The sequence below is a fragment of the Podarcis vaucheri genome (genome assembly GCF_965113315.1).
Source record: "Podarcis vaucheri genome assembly, chromosome: 7".
Taxonomy (NCBI): Eukaryota; Metazoa; Chordata; class Lepidosauria; order Squamata; family Lacertidae; genus Podarcis; species Podarcis vaucheri.
Genome location: NC_138765.1, coordinates 11,285,011 through 11,301,097, shown reverse-complemented (window position 1 = coordinate 11,301,097; position 16,087 = coordinate 11,285,011). Strand labels below are relative to the sequence as shown.

Sequence of the window (16,087 nt, the reverse complement as noted above, 5' to 3'; positions counted from 1 at the left end):
AATGTAGTATCAGTCTATGCCCCTAATACAAACAAAACCGAGTTCTTTAAAAAACTAGAACAAACATTATTAGAATTGGAAAACTACAAATTAATTTTACTAGGTGACCTGAATGGAGTCCCTGAACCCGAAATAGACAGAAGTGAAAAAAGAAGGAAAGGGAAGCAGGGGAAACTCCCCAAAACCTTTGATGACCTTCAAGAAAATTTAGACCTAATTGACATCTGGAGACACAAAAACCCAACAGGAAAACAGTTCACACATTTCTCCGGAGTACACCAGAGCTGGGGTCGTATAGACCAGATCTGGGCCTCCAGAGATCTCCTGCCAAGAGCGGGGAGATGTATAATAGAGCCCAGGACATTATCAGACCACAGTTCAATCCTCTTGGAAATAAAGTGTACGCCATTAGGCACATACAGATGGAGAATGAACGATTATTTACTAGAACAGGACGAGATTATCGGCAGGGCAAAGACCATCCTGAAAGAGTATTTTGATCATAATTTGCACAAAGGAACTAAAATTAATGTGGTTTGGGATGCCAGTAAAGCAGTCCTTAGAGGTTTTCTGATTCAACAGAACAAATATAGAAAAAATTTGAGAGAGGCAAAGAAGGAAGAACTAATCAAACAATTGAAAGAAGTAGAGGATAAATTAACAATAAATCCTGGGGATGAGAGGCTCAAACAAATTTGTAAATTATTACAAACTCAATACTCATCACTGCTGAACCAGGAAATAGAGTGGGGAATAAAAATGATGAAACAAAGGTATTTTGAGTCAGCAAATAAAACCGGCAAGCTGCTAGCATGGCAATTGAGAAAGAAGAAAAAACAAAAGGCGATTAACAAAATTAAATTCGAGGACCAGTTAATAGAGGACCCCAGTGAGATCAAGGGAAAGTTCCTTCAATATTACGAAACCCTGTACAAAAAGAAAGAGGACGAGGATATAGCTGAGATAGGAAGGTATTTGGAAAGGAACGAAGGGGTACAGCTTTCAGACGAAGAAAAGATAGTCCTAAATGAACCGGTAACTCCAGATGAGGTTAGGGATGCAATCAGGAAATTGAAACCTGGGAAGGCCCCTGGCCCAGATGGCCTTTCTCAAAAATATTACAAAACCCTAGAGGAACACCTAATTCCGGTACTCGGTAATGTAATCAATAACATCCTCCAAGGAGGGGAAATACCCGACTCGTGGGGAGAGGCATATATCACATTAATACCCAAAGCAGATTCAGATACACTTAATATAAAAAACTACAGACCAATTTCTTTGCTTAACATGGACTATAAGATCTTTGCAGGAATAATGGCGTATAGATTAAAGAAATACCTTAATAGAGCGATCCATAAAGACCAAGCCGGATTCCTGCCTGGTAGACAAACAAAGGATAATGTAAGACATGTAGTTAATTTAATCGAATATCTGGATCTTAAGATTGATATCCCTGCCGCCTTAATCTTTATTGATGCCGAAAAGGCTTTCGACAATGTATCCTGGCAATTTCTCATTAAATGTATGGAAAGGATAGGAATAAGAGGGCCATTCCTGGAAGGTATTAGAGCAATCTATTCAAACCAAAGGGCTAAACTTATCATCAATAGCAATTTAACAGACTCATTCACGATTACAAAAGGTACAAGACAGGGATGTCCATTATCACCCCTGTTATTCATTATGGTCCTGGAAGTCATATTAAATAAGATTAGAGGAACACCAGAAATAAGAGGGATTAAGGTAGGCAAAAAAGAATATAAAGTTAAAGCTTATGCCGACGATCTAGTAATATCAATAGAAGAACCTCTAGAAAGAATAAACACAGTCATGGGCTTAATGGAGGAATTTGGGAGGCTATCGGGGTTTAGATTAAACAAAACAAAAACAAAAATGTTGGTAAAGAACCTAGACGAACAATCAAAAAATAAAATCGAGGCGGAATCCGGGATAAAAATATCAAAAAAGGTTAAATATTTGGGTATCTGGGTCTCAACTAAAAGTATAAATTTGGTGGAGGATAACTACAGCAGAATTTGGAGAGAATGTAAAAGAGATCTGGACAGCTGGAGTAGACTACACCTGTCATGGGAGGGGAGAATGGCGGCTATTAAGATGAACATTCTCCCAAAAATGATATTCTTATTTCAAAACATCCCAGTAATCAGGGGCACGACAATGTTTAAGGACTGGCAGAGGACCCTCTCCAGATTCATCTGGCAGGGTAAAAGGGCCAGAATTAAATACAAGTTGCTCACTGATAGAAGAGATAGAGGTGGGTTTGCGGTCCCGAATTTACAGCTATACTATGAGGCCTCGTGTTTATGCTGGATCAAGGAATGGATAGTCTTGGACAACACAGACCTGTTGGATTTAGAGGGTTTCAATGCTAGGTTTGGATGGCATGCTTACCTGTGGCATGATAAGGGAAGAGTGCATAAAGGCTTTTCTAACCACATCATAAGAGGGGCATTGTTAGAGGTGTGGAACAGATGTAAGAACCTGGTAGAAAAAGAAACCCCACTGTGGCTGTCACCCATCGACATTCTAGAAACCAAAAAATTAAATATGGAAGGTAAAAAATGGACATATGCCGATCTCCTGATAAGATCTGAGAGAGGATGGGAAATTAGACCCTACGACGAGCTAAAAGACAAACTATCGGGGTGGATGCATTTCCACCAAATTAATTCTTTATGGAACGAACATAAAAAAGTCGGTATGTGTAAGAACAAGTCCAAATTCCAGCTGGAAATAATAGAAGGGAAGTCCAAACTCTTAACTAAAATGTATAACCAACTTTTAGAGTGGGATACCAAGGATGAGGAAGTCAAAGAGGTCATGATTAAGTGGGCTATAGACTTAGGACACCCCCTAGACTATGAAAAATGGAAAAAACTATGGAACAAGGATATGAAATTCTCAGCATGTGTCGGTCTCCGAGAAAATATGGAAAAGATGATGTACCGCTGGTACATCACTCCAACAAAATTAGCTAAAATGTATAAAACCGGAGATAAGACCTGTTGGAAATGCAAAAAGAAAGAGGGAGACTTCTTTCATATGTGGTGGTCCTGTGATGAGGTAAAGAAGTTTTGGGGTGTTGTTTATGATGAATTAAAAAAGATCCTAAAGTATACCTTCCCAAAAAAACCCGAGGCGTTCCTTCTGGGAATGGTGGGGAACGAGATCAATAAGGACGACCAAACTCTATTCCAGTATGCGACAGCCGCCGCTAGGATACTGCTACCGCAGAACTGGAAAAAACACAGCATCCCAACAATCAAGGACTGGCAAAATAAGTTAACTGAATATACTGATTTGGCAATAATGACTCAGAAGATAAGGCAACAGAAAAATACCAAATTTATTAACGACTGGAATAAATTTTTTTCATACATGGAGAGGATATCAGGAAATATCAAAATCACAGTAGGTATAATATAAAAACCGTGAGGTAGAGTATGCGGACTAACAAAAGAAACTGCTGTACACACTGTCGAGATATAGGTCACGTCGTGGTGGTGGGAAGTTATATTATATAAAAGATTGTATATTGATTTTTGTATTTTCTTATTTTTTCTTTGTTTTGTTTTTGTAAATAAGGTATATGTGTTTTTAAATGTTGGATTACAATAAAAAATTTTTTAACTTTAAAAAAAAAAAAAAAAGCCAGTCTCTGCTTTGTTTCCTTGCCAGTGTGCTGAGCAGCAAAGTGTGTATTCATTTAGTTTATTCTAAGTTGAATGAAGGGATGTGGGTGGTGCTGTGGGTTAAACCACAGAGCCTAGGACTTGCCGATCAGAAGGTCGGCGGTTCGAATCCCTGCGACGGGTGAGCTTTCGTTGCTCGGTCCCTGCTCCTGCCAACCTAGCAGTTCGAAAGCACCTCAAAGTGCAAGTAGATAAATAGGTACCACTCCAGTGGGAAGGTAAACGGCGTTTCCGTGCGCTGCTCTGGTTCGCTAGAAGCGGCTTAGTCATGCTGGCCACATGACCCGGAAGCTGTACGCCGGCTCCCTCGGCCAATAAAGCGAGATGAGCGCTGCAACCACAAAGTCTGGCACGACTGGACCTAATGGTCAGGGGTCCCTTTACCTTTAAGTTTAATGCAGGTATTGCCAACATAGCATGCCCTCAGGCCAGGCCATGGGACTTGCTGTCTGCAGCTGATGCCAGTTTTGGGCTCCCCAACATCTGCAGGGTCACAGGTTCCCCACCCCTGATTTAAAGTGGTGTGAGACCCAGGCCAGTGTTGGTCTTCTGTTTGCACTACAGACTTGATTCTAACCTGCTTCACAAGTAGCTCATGAAAGGGCTGCTTAGATGAGCAGTGTGAAACAGTTTGGATTACTCAAAAGGCAGAACATGAAAATGGTGGTGGTTTATTGCAAGGCAAGTATACCTTTGCAATCCGAAGCACAGAGCCTCCGTCCCCTGGTGGTCTGGGACTCATCTGTGTGTGAAATGCAGCCATTTCACCTGAAAGCAATCAGGGCCACTATATAACAAGTTTTAATTAACGCTTAGTGGCATGTCCAGTAACTTTATGGTTTCCTCCGCTCTTGGAAGTGGTGCTCATCTGTAAAATGATGGCTTAAAGGGCAGCTTGAAAAAGGACAGATTATTAAAAAGCTCTTTGCCTGGACAGAATATTCTGCAGGGACAGAGTAGAGAATTAAGCGCAATATATAATAAGCAATTTTCCAGCTCTGATGTCTAGCTGAATATGATTTACGATTCGGCAAGGCTGCTTCCCAAGCAGCGAAAAATGCATTGTTCAGAATTTGGGAGGGTCAAAGGACTGCTGGGTTTTTCCATAATACAGTAATGGTAATTTTATTATTTCTACCCCACCCCTCTGACTGGGTTGCCCCAGCCACTCTGGACATTTGGGGCAAACTCGATGAACAATAGAAGTACCCCTACACTCCCCAACTGTAAAATCTGTCAAATAATGGAGGTTTCATTGGAAAGTTCCTGCATGCTGCATTGGTATGGCTCGCATGCAGATTCCCCAGCGATTTGGTGGGGGGCGAGCTTTTAAAAAGGCAAGCTTCATTCCCAAAGTAATTGGGCTAGCCAGTCACTCAGGGTGACCTGACTCGGGCTGAGAGTAAGCGTGACTTTTGCGCTCCTTGCACATGAAGACTGATTTGCAAGAGGAGTAGCTGTTGGAAGAGGGATGCAGCCAAACGGCTGATTGTGGAGAGTCTAGACCTCTCTGTCTAGACAGCCCTCCTGCCTTTCACCTCCTCACCTGAAAATATGGGCTGCTGGGGCCCTCTCCTTTGCTCACTCATCTCCCCGCTGGCTCGGCAGAGGTGCCTGAGCACTCCATTCCCACCTGATGCAAGAATTGATCCGCTCAAAGGTAGCCAACCGTGGATGGTTAAAAGTGGGCCAGGCAGCTGACATTGTGTACTCCTGGCAGAGGCCACTCCAGGTGGAGAGTTTGGTAAGAGGGGTGCAGTCTAAATCTGGGCTGACAGCTGATCACATTTTTATATTTAAAAAAACACCCTGATGAGCCATGGGATGCAAGCCAAGTGCTAGAGCACATGATACTTTGAAGCCTCAGAGAAGGTGGCAGCGATAAAATGTTAAAGGAATAATCGTGTTTTCTGGAATTCCTTTTTCCCTAAGGAAGGGCAACAAGGAGATGGAGGAGGAGGAATTCGACAGGCCCTGGGCTGGTGCTTATGTAGGGAGGTAACCAGGGATGCGGGTGGTGCTGTGGGTTAAACCACAGAGCCCAGAGCTTGCCGATCAGAAGGTCAGTGGTTCAAATCCCCACGACGGAGTAAGCTAGAAGCGGCTTAGTCATGCTGGCCACATGACCCGGAAGCTGCATGCTGGCTCCCTCGGCCAATAAAGCGAGATGAGCGCCGCAACCCCAGAGTCGTCCGCGACTGGACCTAATGGTCAGGGGGTACCTTTACCTTTTAACCAGGTGAGGCCACACTGAGATTGATGGAGTGATGCTCCATCCTAATGCCTTCCCTTGTGTCATCTTGCAAATTTGAAACCTGCAAGACAGTGCGCGAAGGTGGGAAGACAAGGACCACCAGAGAGTCCGGACTAGGCCTACTTCTGCTATGGTAAAACTCTGCATGCTCAATCTGGTCACAACACGAATGTGGCAAGCTGCCTTCTACCGATACCATTCACCTGGTTCGGCCTTGTCCGCACCAACTGCTGGCAACTCTCCGGGGGTTCAGGCAAGGGACTCTCCCAGCTCTGCCCGTAGGCGCGGGAATCGAACCTGTGACCTGCACACAAAGCCCATGTTCTACCACTAGCTGTTGTGCCATGAGGAATGAATCAAAAGAGGCAGCCTGGTTGTGAAACTAACAACCGTTCGGACCCTGTGCTGTCCTTTTGCTCCTGTTCGTGGTTCCCAAGTCCGCAAACATTCAACCCCAGAGGGTTGGGCTAGATGACCCTTCGGTGTCCCTTGCAATTCCACCGTGCTTTAATTCTATGACCTCTACCCTTCCTAGCTCACTGAGCACCCCAGAGGTAATTCAGGGACAGTGCCCTGGCTCTGGGAGGGGCCTGGTGGGGTCGCAGTCGTGCCACCAGGTCTGCAGATGCGATTCCCAAATCCTTATCTCCTGCTGATCCAACTATAAATATAGACACAGGCAGAGAAGCTGGCCTACTCAAGAGGAGCCAATAGCCTGCAGAGCTAGGTAAGGAGAGCAGCCGCTTGGGTGGGGTTTGAGACCAGTGTGGAGCTGGATAGAAGCAGAGTTTGCTCAGATAGAATTCAAATTTCCTCTGGTTGCTGATTTCTCTGCCATCTGAGGTAAATACAGTGGCGTAGCGTGGGGGGTGCAGGGGGGCCCGGCTGCACCAGGCGCAACATCTGGGGGTTAGGGTTAGGGGGCGCAAATCCACGGGTTAGGGGGCACAAATTACTTGCCTTGCCCCGGGTGCTGACAACCCACGCTACGCCACTGGGTAAATATATGTGTGTGTGTATAGCCATTTCAATTTATAGTGACAAATGGGGCAGGGGGAGGAGAGATAATCCATATACTTAGAATTGTTTCAGAAGTTTTAAGTCACTTGTAACCAAACTTCGTAAACAGTTTCTTAATAGGGGTGCATTTGTTTGAAGAAGTGAGTTGATGATCCTGCCCCAAGTCAGGTGGCGGATTTCAGACTAACACAAGCAGATTTCTAGAGGGGATGGCAGTTTTGCCCTAATCCCACACAGGCAAATAATGCAGTGGAATACTGAAGCCACATGAACAGAGGACCTAGGGGCACACAGGCTGTTAAATCACTGTTGCCAGTAGGGCCTGGCGCCCACTGAGGCATGTAGGGCTGGAGGCCAACAGTAGGTGGCGCCAGAGCCGACGACTGGCAGAGCCAATGTTTTCTAGTTTTGCCCCTGCCCTAATCCCTGCTTCAGGGGCAGCACTGAGACTAATAAGGAGGAAGCTGACTGTAAGCAAGAAGGCAGGCAATGCCTGGCAAGAAGGCAGGCACTGCCTGGCAATGTCTGTGGATCAAGTTGCTTCCTGAGGTGCAGGAGCAAAAGCTAGTGAAAAAATGGGCAACCCTGTAGGAACTTGATGACCTTTTAACTTTGTGCAATGAATTCCTAAACTTAAGGCCTGAACCCCCCTGGAAAATACTACTAATGTTCCCCCATCCACCTTTTGGTTCTGGAGTCAAATCCTTTTATATGATGACATTCGCACCCTTCACCCTGAGGAACCAGGGGAGCTTGCAACCACTGAAACAGAAGGAGTCCAAAGTTAAAGAGGTGCCTCCTCCTCGTTCGCAGAAAGCTGTCTGACGAAGACACCAGGCACACGTCTGTGGGAAGGGGGGATCCACAACTCAGGGGCTGCCCCAGAGAATACCCTCTCCTGGGCCATTGCCCCCCCCTGAGTTTTTGAGGGCAGGGTGATGGGTAGCAAGCGGGAGAGAGGGCAGAGGGCCCTTCTCTTGCCAAACCGCTTTGGAGCCCCTGGTTAATGAGTGACAGGGTCAGAGTGGTCAGCCTGCCCTGCCACCCCATAAATGGATGCCTTTCCTCTCTTTTCTGACATTCCCAATTATTCTGCCTTTCCAGTGCCTCCCTGGGCCCATTGCACCATGAAGCTTCTTACTGTTCTTCTCAGCTTGGCCGCCATCATAGGTAAGTAGGGGTCCCTCCAGTTAGGCTCTCACCTGCCTGATTCCCCTCTTACAGCATTGGCAAACACAGCCAGGATCTAAAAAACCTTTCAATGCAGTGAGTTGGGAAAAATACCTACCTTGGTGCTACACAGGACCTGTGGTTTTTAACAGCTGCGTTGGGAGCAGAAATCCCACAGGTGCTGCTCTTCCTGGCACATAGAAAGTGGGTGAGATGTTATCTGTTGTATTTTTACCCGTCGTGTATTAATGAAAGATGCAACGCTTCAGTCAGGAGGTGAATAGTGGCAGGCTGGATTCAGCTAACCCACCCCACTGGCAGAAGCTGGTACAATGGGCTTTCTCCCCCGTATGGACCCCCATGCCTCCCCCAAATCTCCGGAGGCTCAGGTGAACTCCCCAGAACAGCACCTGGGGAGAGGAGAGGGTAGGCTGTTCCGCAGGGCAAGCAGAAATTCTTGTGTTGACAGAACTATCTCCTTAGCGCTGCATTGAATTCCACCCAATAATAATAGCAGCAGTTTGATTTGCAAGCCTGTGTAATGCTGATGTCAGTTTGGGCAATTCCAAAGACAGAAAAGGCAGGGCATGAGTGAATCCCATCTGCCTGTAATAAAGGTATATCCCACCCTGTTCTGTTTCACAGAGACTAGAAACAAGTCTCTGGTAAAAATTATCCTCAGCATTTGTCTTCTGGAGCTCTTGATAGAACTCCATCCCAACGGTTGCCATTAATTTGATTATGAATTGATTTTAGAATGAGTTGATTTTAGAATGCCTTTCAATTACCGTATTTTTTGCTTTATAAGACTCACTTTTTCCCTCCTAAAAAGTAAGGGGAAATGTGTGTGTGTCTTATGGAGCGAATGCAGGCTGCGCAGCTATCCCAGAAGCCAGAACAGCAAGAGGGATCGCTGCTTTCACTGCGCAGCGATCCCTCTTGCTGTTCCGGCTTCTGAAATTCAGAATATTTTTTTTTCTTGCTTTCCTCCTCCAAAAACTAGGTGCGTCTTGTGGTCTGGTGCGTCTTATAGAGCGAAAAATATGGTAATCAATTGTGATTTTATGCAAACTGTATTACTTTTACTGTTGTTAGCTGCTCTGAGCCCAGCTTTGGCTGGGGAGGGCGGGATATAAATAAAAATGTTATTATTATTTTATTATTACTGATGTGAATCTTCACCAGATCACAGAATTATAGAGTTGGAAAGGGATCCTGAGGGTCATCTAGTTCAACCCCCTGCAATGCAAGAACCGTGCCTGCAGTTGTCCCTGGGTGGTCTTCATCCATCACATGGTGGCTTATAATAATAATAATAATAATTTATTATTTATACCCCGCCCATCTGGCTGGGCTTCCCCAGCCACTCTGGGCGGCTTCCAAAAGAATATTAAAATACTATAATACATCAAACATTAAAAGCTTCCCGAAACAGGCCTGCCTTCAGATGTCTTCTAAAAGCCTGGTAGTTGTTGTTCTCTTTGACATCTAGTGGGAGGGTGTTCCACAGGGAAGGCGCCACTACCGAGAAGGCCCTTAACTCTCTTTCCTCCCCAATTTCATGAAATTTGCCCCTTCAGTTCAACTAGGGCACCCAGGGCACCTAACCACAATACTATGAAATATTAAAAATTACAATAGACTAACAATAACTAAAAAGAGCAAGCAAGTAAAAAGGGGAACGGGGGAGATCCCCAGCATTAACAGATCTAAGAGCGAAGGTAAAAGGATGGAAAATGCGAAGGCGTGGAAAAATAAAAAGACCCCTTGCCTGGCACTGAAATAATAAAGGACTTGGCGTTGGGCAAACCTCTCTGGGGTGAGGAGAGACTTGCAGTTCCATAGGCAGGGCGGTAACCACTGAAAATACCTTTTTCTGGCTGGCGCCCTCTTTCCCTCAGAAGGCATACCCCTGAAGATGTTCGTGATAACCAGGCACAAAGGTCACTGATCCTCGTGATCCTTTGAGACCTGCCAAAATCAAAACACCGCAGAGATGCCCAAACAGGCCACGTCAAATAGTTGTGGCTCCCCCCCCCCCCAGAATTCTGGGAGCTCTGGCAAAACTGACATATAAGCTACGGGACAAGGATAACTGTGACTTTAAAGATGAATGGGAACCCTTTACAAAGTATCTGAAGAGGCAACAAAGCGAACTGGACTCCTAGGCTGGCTTTGAATAAACACTCACAAACTTTTTATTGATAATAATCAGCTAAATAGTTTGAGGATCTATACAACTGTGTAACATGCAGGAAACAGCATTTTTAGAGAAATCAAAGACTGGAAATGAGGGAAGCTGGGGGTGGGGGTGGGTGGGTTCTGTGGGGGGGGGGAGGGAGGAAAAATGGGGGGAAATAAGGATGATATGTTTCTGGATAATACGTTTTGTTTTAATTTTGAATAAAAAGGTTATTAAAAAAAAGAATTCTGGGAGCTGTAGTTTGCTAAGGGCGCTGAGAGCTGTTAGGAGCCCCCCCCCCCCGTATTCCTCTCCCTGAAAGCTTTAATGGCCAGTCTTTATTTCCAGCAAACTCTGGGAACTGTAGCTCTGCGAGGGGAATAGGGGTCTCCTAACAACGCCCTGCACCCTTAACAAACTACAGCTCCCAGGATTCTTTGGGAAGATTTAAAGCGGTGCTGCAGAAATGTGCTGTGAATGTGGGCACGCTCTGTTTTTCCGAGGTAAAAGAATTCACACTTGTGTCAAGGCAGGAGAGCCTCAAAGCCGATTCCATAGTGAGGATACATTCTTATAAAGTTAGGGCTGCCATATGTCCGGGATCCATCCATCCAAAAATGGTGTCCAGGTGGAATTTTCAGAAATCGGTTATAATGGCTGGGAAAAGCCAGGCTAATAATAATAATAATAATAATAATAATAATTTATTATTTGTACTCCGCCCATCTGGCTGGGTTTCCCCAGCCACTCTGGCCGGCTTCCAAAAATATATATTAAAATACTCTAATACATCAAACATTAAAAGCTTCCCTGAACAGGGCTGCCTTCAGATGTCTTCTAAAAGTCTGGTAGTTGTTCTCTTTGACATCTGGTGGGAGGGCGTTCCACAGGGCGGGCGCCACTACCGAGAAGGCCCTCTGCCTGGTTCCCTGTAGCTTTGCTTCTCGCAATGAGGGAACCGCCAGAAGGCCCTCGGCGCTGGACCTCAGTGTCCGGGCAGAATGATGGGGGTGGAGACGCTCCTTCAGGTATACAGGACCGAGGCCGTTTAGGGCTTTAAAGGTCAGCACCAACACTTTGAATTGTGCCCGGAAACTGGGAGCAAATGTAGGTCTTTTAAGACTGGTGTTATGTGGTCCCGGCGGCCACTCCCAGTCACCAGTCTAGCTGTTGCATTCTGGATTAGTTGCAGTTTCCGGGTCACCTTCAAAGGTAGCCCCACGTAGAGCGCATTGCAGTAGTCCAAGCGGGAGATAACCAGAGCATGCACCACTCTGGCGAGACAGTCCGCAAGCAGATAGGGTCTCATCCTGCATACCAGATGGAGCTGATAAACAGCTGCCCTGGACACAGATTTGACCTGTGCCTCCATGGACAGCTGCGAGTCCAAAATGCTGCCCGTATCAAAAATGTTTAATTATAGGCTATTTTATCCCAATAAAATAGCTTTAAAAAACTTTACCTGTTTTGGAGATTTTGCAAAAAAAATGGGGAGGGAGACGCTCAACAACTTTTGTGCCTGGATTTTCACTTTTTGATGGCAACCCTATAATATGTGGCTTCCTTCCTTCCTTCCTTCCTTCCTTCCTTCCTTCCTTCCTTCCTTCCTTCCTTCCCACAGGTTCTGCTTCAAGCGATGAACCTGTCAGCACTGTCCTGACTTGGAAGCAGATCCTCAGCCCCTTTGAAAGTTTCAAGCTACCCGAGGAGATCAGGTGACACAATATCTTTATATAAACACACAAACCACATCGCCCTCCCAAGCACAGGTTGTACTGACCCAGACAAGGGCTGGCATCACGGGATGCCACGTTGAATTTGATAAGAGAAATCTCCATGGGTGATTTGAAATCTCTACCCTCTGACTAGACTTATGATGCAGCAGATACAAACTTGACTCACTCACAGGGGCTTCACAGAGACGAGGGTCTTTCAACATCATCTAAGAAGCTGGAATTTGGAATGGGCATTCTGGGACATAGGTACATCTCTTTCCTTGGAACTGCAGGTTTAAAATGTACTTAGGCTTCCTTTGGGGTGTGACATTTATCTCCCAAAGGAGGCCAGAACACCAGTGGCAGAGCGAAGCAAAGACGCACATGGTCAGTGCAAGAGCCCAGCTGGATTTCCCCTCCTGCTATTTATGTTTGTAATGCTGCTTAACTGTCAATGAAGCCTCTAAGCGGTTTACAAAAGTGTGTGTGTGTGTATATATATATAATACATTACAATTGCCGGTAAATGTTCAGAACATGTTTATAGCAAAAGCAAAAGTGTTACTGCTGGTATATAAAACCCTTAATATAAAACCCTTAAAGTGTTACTGCTGGTATATAAAACCCTTAACAGCGTGGAAATTTACGTGTGGGGATTGCCTTACCCCACAAGTGTCCACTTGATCACTTTGATTTTTGGAACTGAAACTGTTACAGCCTCCACATATAACATCTATTTCCACATACAGTGGTACCTCGGGTTAAGTACTTAATTTGTTCCGGAGGCCCGTTCTTAACCTGAAACTGTTCTTAACCTGAAGCACCACTTTAGCTAATGGGGCCTCCCACTGCTGCCGTGCTGCCACTGAGCGATTTCTGGTGTCATCCTGAAGCAAAGTTCTTAACCTGAGGTAATATTTCTGGGTTAGTGGAGTCTGTAACCTGAAGCGTATGTAACCTGAAGCGTATGTAACCCAAGGTACCACTGTATAATTATTGTAACAGCACCTACACGGTGGCAATCTTTGCCTATTGACCGCAGGCAGGCGTGTTCGCTGTATTTCTTTTTTGGCACCTGCTTAAAACATTTTTGTTTTCGCAAGCCTGTCCAGACATGTCAAATGTGTTTACATTTTTTAAAAAAAGATTACTGCTGATTTTAACTATATTTAAAAGGCTTTCATTGCTCGTTCTCAGTTGCTTTTAACTGAGAATAGTATTTTTGCAAACCCCTTTGAGGTTTTATTACAATTAAACAGGGCATAAATGTTGTTAAGCAAATAAATAAATTACCCTCGTATTCCATGAATTTGCCTAGTCCCTTTTGAAGCTATCTAAGTTGGTAGGCGTCAGCACAGCTTGCGGTAGGTTTCACCTGTGTGTTGTGTTAAGTGCTTGTTTTTGCCTTTTCCTCCTGAGAAGGAGAAAGAGAAGCCAGCTTGAATAACTGGCCTCAATACGACATGCACCTTGAAGGACAACTGGCCTGTAGGTTTCTCCCAGGCTAAACTATTTCTCCTCTGCTTCCGACAAAAGAATGGCAGATGAAATTAATGGACTATGTAGAATTGGACAAAATGACAGGAAGGGTTCAAAACCTGCAGGACCAGAGATTTACAGAAGATTGGAAGAAGGATATGAATTATTTGAAGAGCAACTGTAATCAACAAATTATGCTAGTAGGACTACAAGAAGTTTTGTAAGGAGAAATATACGAAGTGTTACAAAGTAGAAAAAGATAGAGATACTGTTTATGAGTTTGAAATGCAATACGGAAGATAAGAAATGCATACTAAGAGATTAGATTGGAAAATTTTCAGACAGGACTGATGGAGGTAAAAAAAAATATTGAATAAGATGTAAAAGTATGTTTAATTACTGTTGAAAATGATATGTTAAAAAACTAATTTATATATATATATATATATATATATATATATATATATATATATATGCAGGTTTTGGTGTCTTCGGGTGTCTTCCCGTGTAAGAGTCGGGGTGTCTGTGCGACGTTTCGACGAGGTCTCACTCGTCATCTTCAGGCTGGTGCTTTCGGCTTCTTGTTACTGGTGACCAAGACCCATTATTTGTTGTTTTGCGTTGTTTCGTATTATTCTTACTATAACTTCTATACAGAAAGCTCGCTGGTAGATATATATTTCTCTTTTTTATTATTATTTAAAAACAACGCAAAACAACAAATAATGGGTCTTGGTCACCAGTAACAAGAAGCCGAAAGCACCAGCCTGAAGATGACGAGTGAGACCTCGTCGAAACGTCGCCCAGACACCCCGACTCTTACACGGGAAGACACCCGAAGACACCAAAACCTGCATTCCTGTACCCGTGAAAATCTACGAAAGCAAATATATATATATATATATATATATAAAACTATTTCTCCTCTGCAGCACCCAGGCTGCCGACAAATTCAACAGAGTCCAAAGCCACCTGGCGGAACTGAAGGAACAGATTCTTCCGGCCCTCCAAAAGGTGACGGAGGACCTGCAGGAGCTGAACCGGAAGGTGCAACCTTTCGCAGAAGCTCTGGACGAGAAGTTGCGGAGCGGCATCACCAAAGTGCAGGAGCGCGTAGCCCCTTACACCGAGAAGCTGCAGGAGCAGGCAGAGCAACGGATGGAGACCTTGCAGCAGACCCTGGCCTCCGGCAGAGAGAAGCTGACACAGAACGTGGAGGATATTCGAGCCCAGCTGGAGCCTATTGTGGAGGACATGAAGACCCAATTCCAACAGCGGACCCAGGAGCTCCGCCCCGTCATCCAGCGACTTCACGGCAATCTCAGGCAGACCTACAAAAGCTTGCAAGACTGCGCTGAAGACTTCCCGGGTTGCCTGGCCAAGTTTATGCTGCCGCCCGAGTGAGAACCCGGTCTAGTAACCAAGGGCTGAGCAGCAGGATAAGGATGGATGGAGTCTGGCTTTTGAGCTGGAAATTCTCAGACAGGCGCCTAGCAAAGGATGAAGCTGCTGAAGAGCCACACTCTCCCTGACACAACAACTCCTTATGCCTGTAAACATCCCCTTAACGGAGCAATAAAAGACCTAGCCTTCAATTACCCTTGTTGTCTTTGTGAATTTCATGGGGATTGTGTGTGTGTTGGAGAGGCAGGGAAGGAGTATGGACATTAAACTGAGGTAGGGATGAGATATCTGAATTTCTGCACTACAGTGGACGCTCGGGTTGCGAACGTGATCTGTGCGGGAGGCACGTTCACAACCCGCAGCATTCGCAACCCGCAGTGCTGCGTCTGCACACGTGCGGGTTGCAATTCGGCGCTTCTGCACATGCACAAGTGCCAAAATCCAAAAGTACCGTATTTTTCGCTCTGTGAGACACACCTTTTCCCTCCTAAAAAGTAAGGGGAGATGTGTGTACATCTTATGGAGCGAATGCAGGCTTCTCGCAGCTAAGCCAGAAGCCAGAACAGCGAGAGGGATTGCTGCGCAGTGCTCCCTCTCGCTGTTCTAGCTTCTGGCTTAGCTGCGCAAAGCCTCCGCAGGGCAGCGCGGAGCCTTCATCCCGCTGCCCTGAAGAGGCTGCGCAGCTATCCCAGAAGCCAGAACAGCGAGAGGGATCACTGCGCTCCCTCTTGCTGTTCTAGCTTCTGGCTTAGCCGCGCTCTGTCCCATCCCCCACCTCCCGGAAAAGCCCGCAAGAGCCACGCAGAGCGTGAAAGGGAACGCTGAGCAGCGCCTGGGATGCAAACAGGCTCTGCTCAGCACTCCCTTTAAAGAATATTTTTTTTTTGCATTCCCCCTCTAAAAACTAGGTGCGTCTTATGGAGCGAAAAATACGGTAACCTTTTCCGGTACTTCCGGGTTCGGCGTGGTGCACAACCCGAAAACACACAACCCGAAGCGTCTGTACCCAAGGTATGGCTGTACTTTATACACAATAGACTGAATAGCATCATTTAAAGTTTTCTAGGCCATCTTTCTGCTGAATCTCTCAAGGCAGCAAACAGAAATTCAGGATTATGGGAGGGGAGAAGAGTTAAACCACCACTTG

The 16,087-nt window shown here is 45.4% G+C and overlaps 1 protein-coding gene across 2 annotated transcripts; it reads left to right on the top strand.

Moving 5' to 3' along the window:
- The first annotated feature begins 6,610 nt into the window (after positions 1–6,610).
- On the top strand, positions 6,611–15,131 carry LOC309536956 (uncharacterized protein). 2 transcript variants are annotated; one of them, XM_082231373.1, is made up of 4 exons: positions 6,611–6,697; positions 8,095–8,160; positions 11,964–12,057; positions 14,469–15,131. In XM_082231373.1, the coding sequence occupies exons 2-4, from the start codon at positions 8,118–8,120 to the stop codon at positions 14,938–14,940; spliced, it is 609 nt and encodes a 202-aa protein (XP_082087499.1). In that variant the 5' UTR covers positions 6,611–6,697; positions 8,095–8,117; the 3' UTR covers positions 14,941–15,131. The 2 variants fall into 2 exon arrangements, with proteins under 2 accessions (XP_082087499.1, XP_082087500.1); XM_082231374.1 differs by having other exon boundaries at positions 6,667–6,813.
- Positions 15,132–16,087: the final 956 nt, after the last annotated feature.

Coding starts and splice junctions, on each gene's coding strand:
- LOC309536956 (XM_082231373.1), top strand. CDS start 8,118: ATGAAGCTTCTTACTGTTCTTCTCAGCTTGGCCGCCATCATAG. Junction 8,161..11,963: donor CAGCTTGGCCGCCATCATAG/GTAAGTAGGGGT, acceptor TCCTTCCCACAG/GTTCTGCTTCAAGCGATGAA. Junction 12,058..14,468: donor AAGCTACCCGAGGAGATCAG/GTGACACAATAT, acceptor TCTCCTCTGCAG/CACCCAGGCTGCCGACAAAT.